Source organism: Drosophila arizonae, chromosome 3, assembly GCF_054131065.1.
Source record: "Drosophila arizonae isolate 15081-1271.41 chromosome 3, UAZ_ARI_1.0, whole genome shotgun sequence".
Lineage (NCBI taxonomy): Eukaryota > Metazoa > Arthropoda > Insecta > Diptera > Drosophilidae > Drosophila > Drosophila arizonae.
The window spans coordinates 11,478,696-11,500,215 of record NC_142923.1 but is presented as its reverse complement, the minus strand read 5'-3'; the positions used below and the strand labels follow the sequence as shown (position 1 = coordinate 11,500,215).

At 38.3% G+C, this 21,520-nt stretch overlaps 5 protein-coding genes across 7 annotated transcripts; 2 read left to right on the top strand and 3 right to left on the bottom strand.

Moving 5' to 3' along the window:
* Positions 1–307: 307 nt before the first annotated feature.
* On the top strand, positions 308–1,632 carry LOC108609842 (myeloblastin-like). 2 transcript variants are annotated; one of them, XM_089465054.1, is made up of 4 exons: positions 308–482; positions 634–790; positions 845–1,106; positions 1,197–1,632. In XM_089465054.1, exons 1-4 carry the CDS (start codon positions 416–418, stop codon positions 1,551–1,553), a joined length of 843 nt encoding a protein of 280 aa, XP_089321180.1. In that variant the 5' UTR covers positions 308–415; the 3' UTR covers positions 1,554–1,632. The 2 variants fall into 2 exon arrangements, with proteins under 2 accessions (XP_089321180.1, XP_089321181.1); XM_089465055.1 differs by having other exon boundaries at positions 327–482; positions 585–790.
* A 1,955-nt stretch (positions 1,633–3,587) lies between these two features.
* Positions 3,588–8,117, bottom strand: LOC108609832 (ethanolaminephosphotransferase 1). Of its 2 annotated transcripts, none has more exons than XR_016269341.1 (9): positions 7,513–8,117; positions 6,062–6,130; positions 5,814–6,003; positions 5,495–5,751; positions 4,966–5,120; positions 4,725–4,905; positions 4,458–4,667; positions 4,058–4,383; positions 3,588–3,800 (listed from the first exon to the last, which is right to left on the bottom strand). XR_016269341.1 is itself a non-coding variant. In XM_018001607.2 (9 exons), the coding sequence occupies exons 1-9, from the start codon at positions 7,567–7,569 to the stop codon at positions 3,714–3,716; spliced, it is 1,248 nt and encodes a 415-aa protein (XP_017857096.1). In that variant the 5' UTR covers positions 7,570–8,117; the 3' UTR covers positions 3,588–3,713. The 2 variants fall into 2 exon arrangements, 1 of the variants encoding a protein (XP_017857096.1); XM_018001607.2 differs by having other exon boundaries at positions 4,342–4,383.
* Positions 8,118–9,753: 1,636 nt separating this feature from the next.
* On the bottom strand, positions 9,754–14,778 carry LKRSDH (lysine ketoglutarate reductase/saccharopine dehydrogenase). Its single transcript, XM_018001598.2, has 8 exons — positions 14,413–14,778; positions 14,209–14,355; positions 12,943–13,119; positions 12,501–12,879; positions 11,861–12,435; positions 10,501–11,656; positions 10,266–10,442; positions 9,754–10,201 (listed from the first exon to the last, which is right to left on the bottom strand). Exons 1-8 carry the CDS (start codon positions 14,470–14,472, stop codon positions 10,083–10,085), a joined length of 2,790 nt encoding a protein of 929 aa, XP_017857087.1. The 5' UTR covers positions 14,473–14,778; the 3' UTR covers positions 9,754–10,082.
* Positions 14,779–14,915: 137 nt separating this feature from the next.
* Herp (Homocysteine-induced endoplasmic reticulum protein) lies at positions 14,916–19,886 on the bottom strand. Its single transcript, XM_089465050.1, has 4 exons — positions 19,154–19,886; positions 17,047–17,609; positions 15,861–16,211; positions 14,916–15,795 (listed from the first exon to the last, which is right to left on the bottom strand). The coding sequence occupies exons 1-4, from the start codon at positions 19,406–19,408 to the stop codon at positions 15,381–15,383; spliced, it is 1,584 nt and encodes a 527-aa protein (XP_089321176.1). The 5' UTR covers positions 19,409–19,886; the 3' UTR covers positions 14,916–15,380.
* A 109-nt stretch (positions 19,887–19,995) lies between these two features.
* On the top strand, positions 19,996–21,516 carry r2d2 (double-stranded RNA-binding protein r2d2). Its single transcript, XM_089465053.1, has 2 exons — positions 19,996–20,413; positions 20,475–21,516. The coding sequence occupies exons 1-2, from the start codon at positions 20,269–20,271 to the stop codon at positions 21,284–21,286; spliced, it is 957 nt and encodes a 318-aa protein (XP_089321179.1). The 5' UTR covers positions 19,996–20,268; the 3' UTR covers positions 21,287–21,516.
* The last annotated feature ends 4 nt before the right edge of the window (positions 21,517–21,520 follow it).

The following is a 21,520-nucleotide window of genomic DNA, read 5'->3' as shown; positions in this document are numbered from 1 at the left end:
GTATACGCATAAAAAACAATGGCAACTGAGGTACTCATCACAGAGGCCAAATGGGCAGTTTTTATACCTATTGAAATTGGGAAATCCGGGTATAAAAGTTTTCTTAAAACATATGTTACAGTCAGAAAGAGGGATGACAAGTATGTGTATATTCTTTATAGCGATATATATTAAGGACCTGAACAGATGAAGCTTGTTTTAACTAACCAATTACTATTGATTATAAACGTTTTCAAAACGCTATTATTATGGTAAATCTCGCACATTTCTTGAGCTAGACTCTCCAAACTTTGCATTTAGAGTCATATAAATTGTTATTTTATAATTTGAAATCCGTTCATTCAGTGAACTTATTTTATTTCAAAAACTTTTTAATTTTTCAAAATTTCGGTTTTATAGCCATAAAGCAAATATTATGGCTGCGTTAGCCATTTTAATAAAGCTTATCAGCCTCATATGCCTATTTGTATTGAGTAATGGAGGTAAGCTAATACCACTTATATAAATGTGTCGGAATCGCCCGACTAGGAAGGAATCATCCATAGTATACTCTATAAATTGTATCTATGCGTATCAACATCAAGCAAATCGATTATTTATTAATCTTAACTTCGCTTATTTTCAAAACCGAAGCATCTCGAATAAAAAAACTCTCCATTGAGCACACTCCATATCTGGGCACATTACGCAATGCACTTAGAGAGTCCATTAGAGCCAGCAGTGGATTTTTGTGCGCGGCAACTATTATTCATAATCGTGTGCTTATCACACCAGCTGTATGTATATATGGGTGGGTATAACTGACTGAATCTGTTAGCTGTTATTATGAGACTATTTTCCACAGACAAAGACGACAAGATCTGGTGGTTGTAGTGGGGAATACGTTCATTAGAGGTGTAAGTCCAACAATGAAAGTGTTGGCTATCGAAACTTGGAGATGGCATGCACGGTATAGATTTGGGGAAATGGCATACAATATTGCATTGGTCTTCACTGTTCGTGATATAACGCCCAAACATGGGGCTATTGCATATGCTGTCATTAACAGGAGCAAATTAAGACCGCATACCGAATGTTTATTCTGTGGATGGAGTAGAACTTCTGTTGTAAGCGCATTAATAACTGTGTCCACTAAATTGGAACATGTTTACCGATAACCAATTGTTTTTTTTTTTTTTGTTTTTTTTTTTATTTAGAAATCGAAACAAAAGGTGAACCCTCCGATTGCATTTTTTGTATGGAATACCTACAATGTAGATTGCTATAAGATCACTTCTACTGCTGGTGTGATGTGCTCCTACGTACCACATATGGCCGAATTTAAAAATAAAACTGAAGATCTAGGTAACCCGATAATATGCAACCATAAACTTGCTGGTGTATTCCTCGAAAGGCATGGGGAGATCTCAACGTATATAGATATATATTCATTTAGAAAATGGATAAACGGAGCCATTTACATCCATTTCCATACAGCCACATCGCCTCCTCGATCAATTTGCTGTCGGTGGCTTCTTGTGTTGGCCATTAGTATTTTTTTTATCTTCAGCTAAAAACGTGAATGTGTATGATTCCCTCATATGACTTTAATTTTATTTTACATAAATAGTTTTGTACTGTATCCTGAACAAAGTCTTTGCACCTGGAATGATTGGGGGGTAAGCAGATCTGACCAAGCTCCAGCAGAGTATCAGCAAGTCTATCACTTCCAACTGGATCAGTGTTACTTGTTCTCTTAATTTTGTATTGAATATTATTATATATTATATTTAATAATATTGTGAGTGAATACACTTGTATAGGGCTTAAAGGACCGTAAGAAATATACCTGCGGTGTTATTGCGGGACCCTCCAAAATTAATATATAATTGGAATGTCGGAGCACTTACGTGTTATAAGACCACCGCTAATATTGGGTTGATATGCACCTAGATATAAGAGGTCTAGTTCGGACCATCTGATGCTGGTACCCCGCTAATATGCAACAATAAACTAGGGGTTCCAATAGGTTTCAAATATTTACAGATATTTATAGTTTTAGAAAATGGATAAACGGAGCTATTTACCTTCACTTCAAAAGTGATACGCCATTGATGATCGAAACTTCATCGGTCGAAGGATCGATTTGCTCCCCTTGGCTAGTTGTCTTGGTCGTTAGCATTTGTCACCTAGTAGTCTTTTATAATAGTTACCTGACCCTAAAAACGCAAATCGTGATTCCTATGAATAATTTTAATTTTAGTTTTACATAAAACATGTTTTTTTTTTGCTGTATCCTAAACAAGTCGTTTAAGTTTTACAACTTAATGCGTGAGGAGTAAAGTAGCCCTGCCCGAGAACTTTTGTTATTATAATTAATTCACTCACCCACCTTTATAAAATGTTTGGCAAGACTTAACCACAATATGTAGCATTCTTACAGACGTTGAGCGTAGGAAACGTAAAACAGGAAAATAGAAGCCACCCACTGCGGCTTACAAAAAAGTTAAAATATCCCTTTAAACGATCCGTCGTTCAATGCATAAGTGTGTCTGTATGCGTGTGTGTATCTAGGTAAAATGGCATCAAATATAATAACGACCACAACAATGCGTGACATGCATGCAAAAATTGTTGGCCTTAAAGTGTGCATTAGCTGAAAGAAGGTATGGGTGTGCGTGTGTGTGTGTGTAATCTTTTTCAAACACATACACCAAATCACTTTCTAAATGCAATGCCAATAAAAAACCAGAGCAAAGTGTTGAAAAAAATAAATAAATAAATATATGTATATAAATATATATTCATATACATACGTATAAGGGCTGGATATGTGTACAGACGCAGATATAATTTGATGCTGCTGACAGAAGCGTGTCGCAACCCGAGGCGAGAAATGAGAAATAGATACGCTACGTGACAATAGCAAAGCGGAACTGCTAAAAGGCCTGCGAAAACCTCTATATACATTTAGAGAAACTACAGCAATTAATATTGGCACAGATTAAAAAGTTTCGAATCAATTTTTGGTACAGAAGTTTGAATAAAATTTCATCGAAAATGTAAACAAAAACAAATACCTTAAGCTGATATGCAACAAATATATAGAGAAGAACGCATGGAAAAGTTTCAAGTAGAAGATTGAAAGCAGCTTACGAGGGTATAAAATTGCTCATAAATAAACTATTTCAATATTCTCATATTCCATTATTACCAGTTACTTATTTCGTATGTTGTTCAGCTATGTTTATTTTGAGGAAACATGAAAGGAAAACTTTTTTATTATTAAAAAAAAATTAATATAATTAAAATAAACCAACCAAACGGACGATTCGATTTTCTGATCAAGAGTATATATGCCCTTTTCAGCTCTGCCACGTCTACTTCTGCCATACACACATTGAAAAAAATGCAATTTAAGCTGATTTTCTATTTTTGATGGTAACGGTATAACATGTAACACAATTTATTGCATTTAAATTGGCATTTATTCGTCAAAATGGGCGACACAAAGCTGCCATCTGGCGGGCAAATTGTGCAGCTCAGCAAAGCTTTCAGCTAAAAAGCTCACCAGTGAAAACTTTAGGGAATCAGGCACTTGGTAACCATTTTTGCGCTTCTTAATTTTAATTTTAATTTCAACTTAACCTTAAAAAAAATCATTTGTTGCAATTTTACATAAATTTACTTAGAAAAGACGTTTGGACACGACACGAATCCGAATCACTTATGAATTACACTTCTTCGACTACTTCCGTGGGTTTTGCGGCTTCGACGACCTCATTGAGTTCCGCTGCGTCATTGACGGGTGTCTTTTTGATCTATAGAAATCATAATGCGAACTTTGAAATAATATTGCTTAGCGGATTTTCCATTAGCTGAATGCATTTAATACTTATCGGAACATGCAATTAGTGGTCATAGCACACATGCAGGTTTGCAGCTGCCTTATCATGCTTTATCATGCACTTACTTACTTTATACATATCTTGATCTATACATATTTAGTATATATATATATATTATATACTTAGAAAACTATGTTAGTTTAAAATAAGATTTCTTGGGTGGACTTTACCATTACATTGATGCGGCGCATGAGAGAGATAGAGAGCTTATATACTGACAGTTTATGGATCACTTAAACTTAGACCAGAGCGAGGCGAAATTGAATTTTGTAACACCCAACATATATATCACATACAAAATGGCCAACCATTTGCAACCAATCGGTTGCTTAATCTTTTTGTTGAAATTTGTTCTTTGTTGAAGTTAGTTATGTAATTAGTTTCAATGACTTTTCAGGAATTTGTTATTCTTCTGGAATGTATGTTCAACAAAATTGCTGTCATATTTTCTTACTTTGAAGCAACGAATCTTGAAGTGGTCACACATTTCCGAGACCTATTGGCAGAAGATTGATAGAAGATAAAGTTATTATATATAATTATTATGCAATATCTGTTATCTTCACTTACCACACCATAGCCATAATGCCAATGGGCCAATGTAACAAATATTGTTAAGCCATGAACGAGCCAGCGCTCACCCTGCGCTGTCAGATCCGTGCCTAGCACCTCCTCATACCAGGGAAAGCAGCAGACGCCCACGGTTGCGACCAATGGCCACATAAGTATATTGAAGCTATCGCAACGTGTATCCGACATTTGGGCCACGATCAGGCGGCACTATTTAAGATTAAGATTTAACCAACTTATAACCGATTCAATAGACTGTAAACTTACTGCAATATTGGAAAAGATTGTTCCATAGAGTATCCACAGTATGCGCGGTTCCAGGTTAATAACATTATTGCGTGAGAAAAATGACCAAACGAGCGTTATCACAAACAACCAGAGAAAGGCGAAAAATGGACGCAACATCTCCATCATGGGACGCATTTTGCCCGTCTTATTCTTATAGGAGCTGCAAGAGTTAAGACCTTTAGAATCAAGTAACGATTTCAAATCAAATACAAATATTTACAGATATATATTCCGTATAATAATGGGGTGGCTGGACAGAATGCCAGAGCCAATTAGGCCAACCTCGAATACATTTGCCACCGTAATGCCGTAGAAACTCGAGCGATAGATTTCAGGACCCAGGATCGTGGCTACGAACAGCATTAAGCTGACGCCCTAAAATCAAGAGAGAGATATTTTAAGAGTTTTTTAACAGTTAATGATGGTTTATCAGTTTGAAAATATTATAACAGCTTTTGACAGCAATGGCTTAATTAGATTATAAAAGAATGAATCAACTGTATAACAGTTTTAAACAGATAACAGATTATAAAAGCTTATAATTTTTAACCTATAATAATTTATAACAGTTTTTTAATGTCTCTAACAGTTTAATTGAATTTGTTAAAATGTATAAAATTTGTAGATGTTAAACTACATCTTTAAACTGATTACATATATTTTATGAGAACATTTTTTATTTAGAACAGTTTGAATTTTAGTACTTTCAATACTGTATAACAATTTATTCTTCATTTAGTTGCACTTACCCACATGGTAAAATCGTAGCCCCAGGGCAAAAACATAACACCCGTATTGTACTTTTCCACATGTGTAAAATAGAAATTGAGAAATACGTTCCATATAACAAAATACATGCGTATGGGCGGCAGATCATCGGTGCCAAATAGTGAAAATATATAGATTGGTATAAGTGCCGCCGAATAGGAGTCCAAGCCATGATCGAAGAGCTCTCCGAGCGGACCACTCGTGCCGGTGCGACGAGCCTGTTTTCCATCCATGCCATCTATAATAAGTTTACAGCTTAAATCGACTCTGATCTGAGATTATTCTGCTTGGCACACTCACCCAAATTGTAGTAGATAAGTATATTTATGGCAGCCACGGTCCACACCCAGCCGGGCACTGTATTGCCCACCGACTTATCATTGGCCGCCTTAAAGTCCCAGTCGTAGTAGGCTAGCAGTAAAAAGTTCACCACGGTCATGAGGAAACCCACAAAGGTGAGTAAATTGGGTGCCAACCATTTTGGTAAATACTATATAGAGAGGATCTGTAAAAATCTTCGTAATACTTCAATTTGATAGATAGCATACCTTTACGCAGGCATTCCAGAAGGGATGCATAACATAGACACTCAGAAGGCTGGTATCTATGCTATTGTACTAGATGAGAAAAATGACGGACATGTTAAATAATAGATCACAATTTAGTATAACTAATATATAAACAGTCAATGCTCAGCAGTCTACCATTGAAATCAGAAGTAATTCTATTTGATATCTCTCATAAAGTAGCCCTAATCACCAAACTATTTGTTGTTGGAAACATGTTGTCTTTCTCAGAAGCAAACTTTAATATGGGTAAACTAAAATGTGACACCTGTATACGTGTAAGCTCAATTTAAACAAATAAAAAGGTTCGAGACGGGAGTGCTCCACTAGGAAATACCCTGAACAATGCTGATCAAAAATATACATATATAAATTTTACATTAAACTCTTATTAACTAACCTCTAAAAAGCATCAAATTTCTTAATAAGTCGTAACTAAACAAACCAAACGTACAAATAAAAAACATTTGTAAACGAATGAGTTATAGAAGAACATGTGTTTCAACAATTGGAGTACTTGAATGACATACAATTATTTACTATATTAAAATAGCTAATAATATCAGCTATATAGCTAATATTTATATACATTTCTATGTAATCTAAGACCCTAATATGTAAGTTTAAATATATTATATAATTATTTTGTAATAAAATCCAACTCATGACTCCACAATAAGCAATTTATATGTATAAGTATTATTACCAAAGTCTATTGATTTTCAGCATATCAGCATTATATTATATATAGAGTTATATATAATATTGATTTTGCAATCGGCAATTTTCATTTCTGTATGTATTTGTGTCACTCTCTTTCCCTCTCCCCTCTGCTGTGCCACACTCCCTTACAGTGGCTCTATCATTTATTTATAGGTTAATCTGCTGTGCGAATTCTACTCGATCTGTCAATCCGGGAACTATCTCTCTAAAGACAGCACATGCCTCATTTGCAGTTCAATGCCTTTTCTGCGGAATTTACGAAACGAAACAGCAGCAAAGTCCATCCGGTCTATTAAATTGATGACCTAGGCCTAGTCATGCCTAGGGCCGATTTGATAAGCCCACGAGAATGCCAATATATAGAGCACATGCTAGTTAGTGACAGTGACATCGACAACAGCAACAAATAGATCTTCCCATTGCCCAATTCTTAGATTAATCATGCGATCCTCTCCATACCACATACATATACAAGTGTGTGTATGCCGACATATAATCTAAATATATTTATAGCACACTAACCGGAACTCATCGTAAACCTGATAATAACTGATTGGCTTTGTAATAAAATTGATTGAATGCTTGAGGCGCCTTTCAAATATACATGGCACATTGATTTTTCGTATAGCTTCTGGTTGGGGTTCGTGCTGCAGGTGAGCTTCAGTTGGTATTTATTTGTATGTTTGTAGTGTAAACCGTTCAATGCTCACCTTGTAACGCTCGAAGCCCTGCAAATGGGTTTCCGTCAAATAGCGCATGTTGGGCATATTGGCTTTGCTTTGCTATATGTGTATGCTTATATGAATATAGGCTTTTATTGCAATGATAAGAGTCGAGCACAGTTATATTATTTTTGATATAATTATGACCTTTGCCTATGGGGTCAAATGCAAGCAACGGGCTTCGATTTAAACATTTTATGAAACGGTTTTCGTTGAGAAATTTCAGCAGCTGTTTACAACCGGCACGCACTTCTCTTGGCAAATTAAACTAATGTTTCTGCTTCTTCTGTTTTATTATATATATATTTTTTTAAGCACAAACCATAAATTAAATAATCGTTTATATAGACACACGGGATGCCGTTCGCCTGCGGTTCCCGTTGCTCCACTTGCAATTTCTTTTATAGTTTTTGTTGTTGTTGTAGTTGTTGTTGTTGGCACGCAACACGCAAACAGCCGTTACTAACATATATAACAGTTCTTTATATATGTATATACTTAGGTATATATAGAAAAAGCGAAGGCACTTGTCAGACAATGACAACGCTCTGCGACTGCCTCGGCACTGTGTATTATCAAGACTGAAGACGAACTGCTCACTGGCTGGACTGGCCGGTAGCTCGAGCGCAGCCCAAAAATATTTTTATTATTATTTTACTTTTTTTTTAAATCAACTAGGAATATTACAGTCGCATGTCAACGACTGTGCTATACTCTATATACACATATGCAGGTTAACTGAGGCTTATAGCTGTCTAGACTGCGGTGCACTTTGAGTCGTTGGTAATCAAGTGGCGCATTGACGTAAGTGGGCGTGGCTGTAAGAGAAGTTAAGCTAATGCTTAAATTAGCTCTGCAAGACATTTTAAGGCCACACTCTACTCTTCCCTGCATTGAGCGGCGTGAAGTGTATACAAAAATCAAAGCGCTTAATTTAGAACGCTTACTGCGGCTGAGCTTCGGTCGTTCGCTCTGCTTTTCACTAATCCCATTGCACACATTGTTATCGCACAGTTTGCGCCTCTCTTTAAAATTCAGACAGACACACACACTCACACACACTCGTGCACAGCAAGAGCGAATGAACGGGAGGCACACACACGTAAGCACACATGTATATGGGAATTTGCATTGAATGAATTAAAATTTGTAAGAGTCAAACAAGTGCTTGTAGTAGAAGAAGGGGATTATTGGTTATCAAGTTGTACTCTACAGTGATAGTCGCAATCTCCGGAGCAAAGTATTAAGCACATACATGGATTGCATAGCGTACAAAACCCTAACAAAATAAAATAGAATGAATACCTCATCATGTGACTGTGGGAACTCTGGTGCTACTTAGTTAGCATAACTAAATATAGAGCAATATACATATACATATATATTTTTTAAATGTATGTAGTTACTTAAACATACATATATATTTATGATTTTCAAATAGTTCAAGTTCAACTGATAACCCAAAAAAAATGAAGCCAACGGGTTGCCAAGTGATTAACAAATTGACAACACACTAAACAAAAACAAACAAAATCTATTAAAAGAAACCTAGAGGTTAGAGCAAAATATGCTATTAGAAAATATTATAAAATACAATCAAGAGATTTTAGAATAAATAAATTTAGAAAAAGGTTTTGTTTTTAAAGTTTTTAAACTTTGTGTTATAAATGGAATTATGAAAAAAATAGAAATTTCAAAAATATTTTAATCTTGTTTGGAGGTTAAAATAGAGTTTCTTGTATGGAAATATGGCAGAATGAACATTGTTATACGAAAATTTGATAAAATGTATTTTTTTTTTATGTATATATATCCCAATTATAATTTTATAATAAATAAGCAAAGTTTAATATGAGTTTTCTCAAAAATTTTATAAAAAATCTTAAAAACTCTAAAATGTATAAAAAAACAAATTTTTTGAGAGCTCAAAATTTAACATGTTAACAATATTACGTTCGGATCTTGAACTTATTAAAGTATATTACTATGAAATGTCTTTCTAACACCCCAAAAAAAAAGTGCTGTTCAACGGAATAAATACGATTTTTTGTCGAATATTTTCAATAAATTTGTATATATGTATATAAAGCTTATAAAGCTCACTTTAGTCACTTTAGTCATACATATAAACACATCGCTCATAATTAAAATGTTGTAAGTCAAAAAAATCTGATAAAAATATATAAGTATAAGCAACAATTTTAACTGCAAAAACTAAAGGCCTTGGAGTTTAAATTTTTCGATTAATCACAAATGTCTACAAAATTTATTATAGAAATTTCGAACGTTATTAATTTCCTGCTTCAAAACAAAACTCTAATCATAATACATATCTATACTAATAAGTATACTTTACTTACTTTATATATGTACTATATAGATAACAGATGCAGTCTTATCTAAATTTAGCATGACTCAAAATACAATGAAAACAACTCTATGTTTATAAATAATAAGAAGAAACAGATAAGAAATATAAAATTAAAGTGCAATAGATAACACCAAAAACCTAAGGGAAAATTTTTCGCTATTTCAGCTGTTTTTGTCTTTAGGGATTACTAATTGAGCCATCTGGATGTCTCTGTGGCAGTCAGACCCTCGGAGCGTAGTCGCTGCAACATGGGACGATAGATGTCTGGCGTGAAGGGCAGCAAAACACCGCGTTCCTGGATCTCACCTGGCATTACAAATTGCAAATTTAGTACAAAATATTCCTATATAGTCTATAAAGCATTACTTACCATCCAATATCATTTTGGCAGCAATTGCTGCCGGCTTGCCCACTGTCATGGCCATGGCGGAGTGTCCTTGGGGCTGGCCATAGACTACGAAATTGATGCCGCGCTCCTCGCGACGACCGTCGGGCCAGCGGATGCCCACCTCGTGACGCAGTATGACCAAGTCACGCTCGTCACGCTCTGCAAAGGAGATTCAGTCAGGTCCAAACACTTAAGAGCCAAACCCATTATCACTTACCGAAGGCCAAACGCTTGGACAGATAATGACTAAGCGTGTCCAGCGGCGAGTGCAGCTTAACCACTGGCGTCTCGTCCAGCAAGCCCAGACTCTCAATGCCATCCACGTCGCCCAATCGTTCGACTAGCTTCTGCTTGAGGTTCTCGTAGAAGATGCTCGTGTCGGACAGACCAAGCAGATGGGTGACTAGCTGTCGCCAGGTGACATCCGGTCCGCTGGGATGGAGCAATGCATTTGGCTCTGGATCTATGAGGCCGAGCAGCTGCATTGGCTTAATCGACTCCGAAAAGCCCTTGTAACGTATGGTGCCACGCAGCAGGGTATGCACATCCCGGCCCAGTCCATAGAGTGCGCCGTATTTGGTTGAATCCCGATTGGGGAAACCCTCCAGAGCGAAGCCTGGCAAGAAGTCCAAGCTACGTGGATTGGACATTAGCTCGCCGCCGCCAGAGATCTCCACAATCTGGCCCTGGCTCAAATATTTCGCGGCGGACAACGTGTTGAGCAACACGCCCCTTGGGGACCAGGAGAACTTGTAGCGGAGCGCATTGTTCGAGTGCTCCGGCGCGGGCAGGCCGCCACAGTAGCTGACAAAAGATTCGACAACGCCACCCTTCTCCTGCACTTCATGTATGCACTCCAGCGCCAGCAGATGATCGATGCCCGGATCCAGGCCCACCTCGTTCATGATGGTCACCCCGTTGGCGCGCGCCTCCTCGTGCAGTGCCGAGATCTCGTCGTTCAGATAGCTGGCGGTCACCATATGCGTCTTCTCCGCCACGCAGTAGCGCGCTATCGTGCCGTGGAGACAGTAGGGCAGCAGAGAGACCACCACATCCGCCTTACCACACAGCTCCTGCAGATGCCCAGTGCTCTCGTGCACATCCAAATAGACGCTGTCAACGCCGGCGTATTGTTGGGCCAGACGATCGGCCTCCTCCTTCACCTGCGAGCAGACCGTTATGCTCACGTCCTTCTCCCGATGCAGCCACTCGACCAGCGGAGCCGAGACCATGCCAGCGCCTAGCACCAACACCGTCTTATGGGACTCGGAACGGCCTTCCATTTTGTGGCGGGAACGATTGCTCTGAGACTCGCGCAGCTCTCGTATGTACTGGAAGCTCTCGGTCAGCTCTCCATTGCTGGCGATGATTGCCTAAGAGAATGCCAAACAGAAGTTAAGAGAGAGAGAGATTGCAAATGTACAGTGAGCAATGAAGTAATGTGCACACTTGATAACGCGATGACTGATAAGCTAAACCAGCATATGAGCTGAGCAAATAAGCGAGGGAGATTTGAGTAGTTCGTCGGTTTATCAATATTTCATTCCTTTATATAGAAGACCTTAGCTCTTACTTACCGACTGTATGGGATAGGTGAAGCGTTCCTCGTGCAGCGGCTTCTTGGCATCGCTCTTGATGATGTCGTGCACATGGGGCGTCAATAGCTCACCGAACAAGTCCGTTGATTCGCGCGGCAGCTGGGTGGGCATATTATCAATGGAGCAGACCAACACGCCGGGTCCCTTGAAACTCTTGGTGTCCTTATTGCGATCCGCATCGTATAGGCAGAAGGGCGTGTCGATGGTGGTGCACTCGTTCATGAACTCAATGGAGCCGCCGGGATCGGCGGAGATGTCACAAATAGCGAGCATGCGATGCGGCAGAGCTGGGCTACCTTTGCTCGTGGGTAGCCAAGGTGTATTGGCCGGACGTAACAGATTCTTGGCATCCGGAATACTGATCAGCTTCGGGCTGCCCACGGCCCAGTAGATGCCATTGACAATTACCGATGCGTATGCAGCGATCTTTTGGCTAAATGTGGAAATATAACGTTCGGGAAACTCATCGTACTCCTTGGCATCAAAGCCGCCACCTTCGCGACGCTCCAAATGATCCGAACGGCTCACCTCACAGCCGTATAGCTTATTTGTATCTAGATAAGGAATGGAAATCTCTTTAGATCCCGCGCTTCTCCTTCTTTCCCTCTTCAATACTTACTGCCATGCTCGGCTACCTTGCGCAGCATCTCTGGCGGCACATACTCTATGGGCAGGTCGGAGAACACCTCTTGCGCCCCCTGAGACACATTGCCGGAGCCGGTGAACACAAAGGTCAATGGACCGATTGACTTAGGCATCATGCCCAATGAAATCTCGTACCCACAGTCACGAACCGCCTGCCGAGCCATCGAGGAGTTGCGATAGTTGTGGGCGGGTCCGATGTGCATGAAGGGTGTATGATGGCCCAGTGCCAGCAGGCGCAATCCAATGCCATGTAGGATGTTGACCATGCCTGCCACACCGGCATACTTACCAAACGCCACCTGGCGGGCGCCGCGCTCATCAATGATGCGCTCATAGTCAATGAGACGGATTTTCTACGAATCACAAGTTGCAATAGAATCGAGAAATTTAAGATGAAATGACTGATGATTTCCCACCTTTTCGAGTATGGCATCGAGCAAAGGCATATTTGACTCTTGCGCTTTGATCGTGTGCGAGAAGAAACAATAGGTCTTCCCTGGTATAAGCGCATCAATCGGCACCTGCTTAACGCCAAAAATAACCGAAGCATCGCTAATATCCTCCTGGATCTGAGCTCCAGCTTGATTATAGGCCTATAAAAAAAAATTAAAAAAAATAAAATTAAAAAAAAAAAAATTAAATAGTTTAAAAAAGGTTTGATATTTGTAAACCTAAGAATTCCAAGAATTCGGCTTATCTAATCGAAAAACTGCCCAAATATTATTCGAACTCTATGCTCATAATTTGTCCAATTATTATTTCCGCTTATCCGTAATCTAGCTAACTACAATATCAAATCATAATATTGTGTTAGTCAACATAACACGCGACATTAAAAGATTAATAGCCCAGTTAATTGATATATTTTGAGATTACAAATGAAAGCTAAGAATGACTGCGATATACCCTGTAAACAGTGAAATATTTACTGTAAATTAAAAAAATATATATATGAATGTTTATTTCATGTTTACATATTTTTATATATATTTTGTATACTAGTATTGTTTTTAAATATACTATTTAAATCTTTCTCTTCAAAAAAAAATTCTCAAAAAAATAACAAAAACATGCTTTAAAATATGCTCTTAGTTGGTTATCGAAATTATGAATTCTTTAGATCAATATTTATTTAATATGTTCTATACTATTATTTTAATTTATTTTTTTTTTTAATCTATAAATAAATGTTTCTCCATTAATAACAACGTGAAAAATTTTGCAAAAAAAAAAAGAAAACCTACCCCAGCTATAAATAACTGTAGCGCAAATAAGCTAATGTCCTTGGCAACTAATCTGATTTCGATCTCACATCACAGCTCGCATTGTATTATCAAGCTATTATTGTTTTGAAAATGCCTATCAAATAAATATTGTTTTTCGTAAAGTTCAGCAAATATATATTATCTGGGAAAAAAAGAGGTTGACTCAAAACATATTCCCAGCGAGATAACATGGCATTACGCTACACTTGCGGCTGTTGACTGCTGCCAAGGCTAACGATTGCCAAATTTAGAGCTTATCTGCCGAAAACTTTTATGATGCAGTCCATATGGCCGGCATGCATACATATATATATCATGCGACTCTGTAACTAAGCTCACATATAGCATGCTGATTAAGCCTAATTATAATTATATGTGCATATATTTGATTTGTATTTCTGATAATTCTGGGCTCACCTGCATGGGATAGGCGCGTCGATTGGAGGGCTGGACAATGACCTTGACGCCCTGTTTGACCAACTTCTGGACATGGGTGGGCCCGAATGGAGCACGACGCTCCCACACCGATTGATCCTCGCGACGTATAGCAATCACATGACCATGCTATAAAGAATATATAGATGTATAACGGATGCTGGACAGGATTTGCCGCCCACTTACATGACGCTGTCTGGTGAGCGCAGGTGCGATCGTTGCACGCAACTGTAGAAAACGTGACATATTCCGTCCGTCACTTCTCAGTCAAAGTAAAGAGTTTGCACTCTGTATATATGTATATATATATATGGATTTATTATAATGATGATCCGAAATACTGATGCCGCTGCAAGATCCGTCAGCACTGAGCACTCGATGCGTTCTAAAAACCGTATAAGCGAGAAGTCGACGCGCCTCTATCAGCGGCACGAACGAATCGACCGACAAACGGACGGACGGACATCTGCTGGGCGATAAGCCGGACGCACACAAGGCATAATGGAGCGTCTCCGAGCAGCGTGTAAACCTAATAAAATAATAACAAGAGGCGTGTTAAGAGCTCGCTCTCTTTACCATGTAAACTAAATGATTAGTGAAAGTGTTCCGAAACTGAAAAGTTTCCATTCACAAATTTTTCCATTCATGAAAAGTGGAGTTTTCCGATTTGAGATAAGCGATCGACAGAGTTGGTGTTTAAAGCATTACCATATATATATATATATACATATATAGGTTTTTTATTATTATGAAATAGTATTATAATTATATTTTATCGATTTCATAGTTTCAGTTGCCATTTAGCTAGTTTCGTAGCATTCACATCAAAAACAAGTTTTATTTCTTAACGCTATAAAAAACACTAAAGCTACATCATGGGGGCATAAAGTGGGGGAGGAGGGCTGGCTGCTGTGCGGAATACGCTGGGTCATGCCCATTTTACGATTCACATGCACACGCAGTCATATTATAAATATACATACATATATATAGTTCATTACGTAGCTAAAAAAACAGATATTGCAAAAGTTCTGGTATGCATAAATTATAACATTTATAAATGTGTTGGGGAAATCTATGGAGAGTGGGGTGCAAAAAGGAAATATTGGAAGGAAATATCCAAGAGGCCACATATAATAGAGATACGTTCAACTTTACAGCGCCGGTGCCTCGGGCAACAGCGATGTGAAGAACGTTATGACAAAGGTGCGCACAATAGAAATCACAGAGTTATTGGCATTCGCAGGCTCAACGACAACGGCTTCAGCGGAAGCTGCAGCGGCATCCGTGGCTTGATCCCCACCAGCAGCAGCGCTGGCTGCTGGCTGCGCAGCACCATTTTGTCCAGCAGCTGGTGCAGCTGGGGCTGGTGCAGCATTCGGTTGATCAGCGGCGGCAGCCGCAGCATCAGCTGCCTGTGGATTATTGTCTTGCTCAACGGCAGCGTCCATCATTCGTTGGATTTCTTGCACAGCCGCAAAGGCGGCAACATTATTGCCAGCATTGTTGTTTCGATTGATGTTGTTGTTGTTCCGTTCACGACGACGCCGCAGCACGCCAATGTGATAGCTATAAAAGTAGAAGTCAATTAGTAAATAATCTTAGATTGCTTATCAAACCACATTCGTACTCACAGATAAATCACGCTTGCAATGAGCACCACCATCAAACAGCGCATGGGCGACGAATTGAAATATAAAACTGTTACAAAAATGGCCAACCGAGTAAAGCTAAAGAAACTATCCAACCAATCGCGCACCTCCGGCTCCTCCTGTATATTGGGGAAATTGGGACCATCGACTGGCTGTGGAGCCGCCCTTCGTGCAGCGGCCTCCTCATTGGGCTGTCCAGCCGCAGCGCCAGCTGCCACTGGCACTGGTTGATGTGCCACAAGCGGCACACCCATATTGTTATGAAACCCTGGCATAGTTTGCATAAACGGTGGCAGCACTCCCGGTGAAACGACGCCGCCTGTGCTGCTGGTGCTGCAATAAGACAAATCGATAAATTCTTACTTTTCATTTGCGTCAAACGACACACAAATGTCGTGTAATAAAATTATTGATATTTCCAACTCTTGCAAGATAGATAATAAAAATAATAATAAATATTAAGATAGTGAATAGTGAACCTGATATATTATATATATAACCATATCGTGTCCATAGATAGACATCTATAGACATGTTACGAATACAATAGCAAAAAATCAATAAAAACTTAATCGTTGCAATTATCTGAACTCTGATTTGTGGTATATTGTAGTATACCCTCTACTAGAATTTTTAATGTATTATATAAAGCCTATATTAAGAGTAGTAAAAGTTAAATTCTAGCATTATATGTTCTCGAATATCAACAAATCTGTAAGCAGTCCAAAGATTCTAGAATCAATGAAAATTATAATTGACCAATGAAATGAATATGTATAAGTATAGTAAATACAGTATATATACCAGGCTAACAGATACTAGCACCATTGAGTATTGTAATGTGCTTACGATATGAATATATATAAGTACACTATATGCAGTTTATATACCTGAACCACATATACGAAAGGCAATGAATATTGTAATGTGCCTATGAGTTTATAAGCGTACATGGTATATACATAGTTTATAGACTTCGTAGTTATTACAAATATATCTTGCATTTCCTCAAAACCCTATTTCCTGATCTGTCACAAAATTACATTACAAATAAGCCTGACTCTCACGTTATCTACATTAAGCTAAGCTCATCTATATAGATACATACATGACAATAGCGTACGTCTTTTTGAATACATTGTCTTTTAAAGTTGTGCTTCAAACTCACCGTTGCATCGTTTGTTGCATGTACATCGCATACCACTGCTGGATCCAGGCATTATAAAGCAGCGCCTGCTGCTGCTGGAAAGCCAAATGTGGATTTGGGGCTGTCGATGCCGATGTCGATGACGGCGTAGATGCTGCTCCTGCTCCCGTAACCACTGCAGCTGCCGATGTCGATGCATTCTGACCCATGGCCATTTGGTAAGCCTGATTGTGTAATTGGAACCAGAGATGCGGATCGTTGGTCTGCTGTAGATTTGGCTGCTGATACGGATGCTGGGTGGCAGCAGCAGCAGCGGCGGCGGCAGCGGCTGCCACATGGCGCTGTCTTAGCTCATTGTCGTTATTTGGATTGTTGGTCGGGTCCACGCGTGCCGTGCTCGTAGCAGCCTTTGGAGGCGTGGTAGTCTTATATGGGGCCTTGACAGCTGCATTTTTGTTAGCGCACACCAAATGAAAGATATGATGCTGCTGGTAGACATCCTTGTAGCTGCGAATGACCTCGGACAGCTTTTGGGCATCGTCCAGCAGTTTGCCCGAATAGATAAGCTTTTGGTCATTAATTTCCTGCAAGAAAAGGAAATAGATTAGAATCAATAGCAATTGGCACTTAAGATTAGATGGAAGTTAATATAATGTAGACTATAAAATATATACAAATATAAAGAATATAATATATAAAATATGTATGTATATGCATATATAACTTTTTATTATTATTTTATTTTATTTTTATTGTTATTTTTTTCTTTTTTTTTTTTTTTATACATTCTCAAGTAGATTATTTTATGCTATCTTTAAGGAATATATATACATACATATTTATATATGAAATTGTAAACTGCAATTTTTAGTGGCTTGGGTTTTTATATTATTTAACTTAAAGCATTATTATCTTTTCGAGTGCAGCCTTCACCTGTCTCTCTTTATACGCCAAGAAAACTGATAACGAGGCGTTTTCTGAATTTAGTATATAGTTAATGCTATCAGTTTAATTACTTTCTAAAAAAAGTTTAATGAAGTATCTAGAAATTTCAGAATTTCAATAATTTATTTACGCTATTCAAATTGTTGCTCACTGACTCAGCCCAAAGCTGCTTATCTAATGCCAAAAGGTTAGCTTTTAAGAGCACCAAACAGTATAATATATGTAGATATATACAATAGAGCGACCCAGTTTTGCTTGACATTGACCTTGTTTGCGCTGATAAATAGAAGATAAACTGCGCGAAATGAATTTATAAGATTAATTTCTTTTAGAAAATTAATTATTATTTATCTATCTAAAATAATGATTTTCTACGCTTCAGTATTCAGTATACTTGAACTAAACATAGAGTCACTGTAAACTTGAAGCCGAATGTAGCTGATCAAGTGTTAAACCTAACATATGGAAATATAATAAAGAAATTTGTTTGTCAACATTTCCAGATCATTTCAACAATATTGATTCGCAAGCAATTTATACCAATTTGCATAAGCCTTAAAGACTTGCCTAGAAACAGTATAGTTATAAATAACTTATATCCATAAATCTATATATATGAGAACAGTTGCTTAAGCTGAAACAAACATATACACACATATATACGCAATTTACACGGCATTATTAAGTTGGCATGCGCCAACTTATCTTCGCTTTATAAATAAAACTTTATCATATACAAATTAGCAAAGCGAAATAAATGCAACACAAAAAAAAATAATATTTCGTATATAGTAGACGCTATATACTGTCATTAGACATAGTTTATCAAGTTTAGTTTATGCATATATTTAGTAAAATATATACTAATATGGTATAGTATATATAGTTTATCAATCGTGGTTGGCAATTAAAGAAAATATGAATGACGTGTACTTTCGTGAAGGCAAAACGTCAATTGAGACGCAACTGACTCCAAAAGAGCGAACAGAAATTTGTCGCTCGTGCACAAGATAAACAATAACAAATAACAAAAGATTTGCCAGCGCGACGCAGACAGCTGATAAGATAGACCTATATAAAGCTGACGTCAATGTTTATAATAAATATATATAGATATGCATATATATGCACGCACATACATATATATTTATAAGTAATGTGTGTTTTGTAGTTGTACACATACCGGCTTGCCGGGATACACCAGGGATAGCTGCTTCTTGAGTCTCTGCACAGTCCAGCACAAATCACTCTCGATATTCACATCGTCGTATTGCTGATTCGACGATTTAATCAGGAGCCTAATACCGCTGGCTGTGACGGCGGCGGCAGCGGCAGCAGCAACTGGTTCATTTGTTTTGTCTCGTGCAGCATCGTAGCCAGCGGCCGTGGTGGCCGCTGGTGACGGCGACGGCGTGGCTGTGCCTGTGGTATCATCCATAGTTACTTAGCCCTCCTCACCCTTCCAGATCACTTTCTGCGTCGTTACTAATTGCTAAGCACGACCCACTCGATACGAAATGGAGCAACAAGCGACAAGTGTTATTTTTTTCTCCGTTACTTTATTGTGAGCTCGTGATTCGTCAGCGTTAGGCAGCAGCTGGGCGGCAATTGGGGTATGCAGTTAGTTAGTGCAGGGGCGGGCGCACCGTATTTTCCTCTATTCGTTTGTATGTGTTTGTGTATTGTGTAGACTTCCACGGTCACTTCGTTTGACTCTCCCCGCTGGTACGATTTTCTTTCAACAACAAATTTAGCTAATAACAAATATTGATTGATGTTTTACGAAAAACGTAATTGTTGCTGTGTTTCGTCGTGCGGCGCCTTGCATTGAATTGTGAACTGTTGATTATGAAACGAATTTTCGAGCAGAGCCGAGCTGAGCAAAATAAATAATCAAAGTTCCTTCGTCTACAGCAACACTTGTTTTAATACGTACTCAGGGTTGCTTTGACAGCGTTGGCGATGCCACTGTTGACCAAATGACGTGTATTTAAAACAAACGAAGACAATGTTGTCTCAACTTAAATTATATATAAATGTATTTTTATAGTTGATATAAAACAAATCAATTTCCAATTCCAGCTTAGAGCACATACAAAATCAGAGTAATACAAAAATTATGGCAAATTTAGTACATTATAAAAAGTGAATGATATGGCAACACTACAAACAAATTTCATACTCGATATTCTTGTAAAAATTGTATATTAAACAATTTTACATTGAAATCCTAAAAGGTTAATAGTTAAAGCTCTGCACGCATTTGATGACATTTGGATTTCGCTATCTGTTCACCCCATGGAAAACAAGTCAGCAGTTTCAGCGCTTCAAGAGTATTGTGCCCAGGCAAAAACCGGGAGTCCCGTTTATGATTATATAGATGGCGCTGATAGCGGTTACCTATGTAAAGTCGTACTAATGGATATTGAAGCCTTTGGCAATGGTAAACGCTTGGGCAAGTTCTTAAGTGTTTTATATTCATATTGGAATATTATACTTTGCAGGGCGATCAAAGCGTGATGCCAAGCACTTGGCCGCCGCCAATATAATGCGTAAATTACGCAAAATTCCGGGCTTAAGTCACCTTGGTATCGATGGCACAGATAATGGGGAAGATAATTTCATTATCGACAGTGTGGCTGATGAGCTGACAAATATGAATCGCGACATGTTGAAGGAGCTACGCGATTATTGTGTCCGTCATGATATGCCGTTGCCTGTTATCGAAATCGTCCAGCAAAGCGGATCACCAAATGCTCCAGAGTTTGTGGCCTGCTGCTCGGTGGCGTCCATCAAACGTTACGGCAAGTCCGATAAAAAGAAGGATGCACGCCAGCGTGCGGCCATTGAAATGCTGTGCGTTATATCGAACGATTTGGATCAAGTGTCTGCAGATAAGCAGGTGGTCTCCACTAAGGCGACTGACAAAACTGATCTGGATAGCAGCCTAGAGGATGCAGAGAACGAACGTCGGCGCAAATTCAAAACATATCGGGAGCTAACCGATGCCGGCGGCGAAGAGAATCTTTCCGTCAAGCTCTGCGATCGTCACAATTACTTTAAGTCCTTCTATCCACACTTAAAAGAGGCTGCATTTAAAGAGATCAACTCTGATAGCTACACTTCCAGCAAAGATAAATTGATGGCCGTGCTTAGAGCACTTAAACTTAAGCCATGCATTACCACCCTCGAGGGCAAGTCGATGGAGCCTCTGCTCCAGATCGAATTGAAGTGCGATTACGATTGCGTGTTTGTGGGGCTGGAGAGCAAGATCTACAATGAATGTATAGAATATTTTCGTATTATGCTAGTCTAGACTGAAAAGAGGACGAGTTCCAAAAATGCCGTTGTTTCTGTTTATATATATTTAACATATATTTCAACTAATACTTAAAAACTAATTAAACGTGTTATATACAATAAACACTTGAAATAATGCACATGATTATATATGTATGTATATAAATATATATATATGCATAGTTGTAAATTAATATCTATGCTTATATACTTTGTACATTTTATAATAAAAATACAATACATATATATG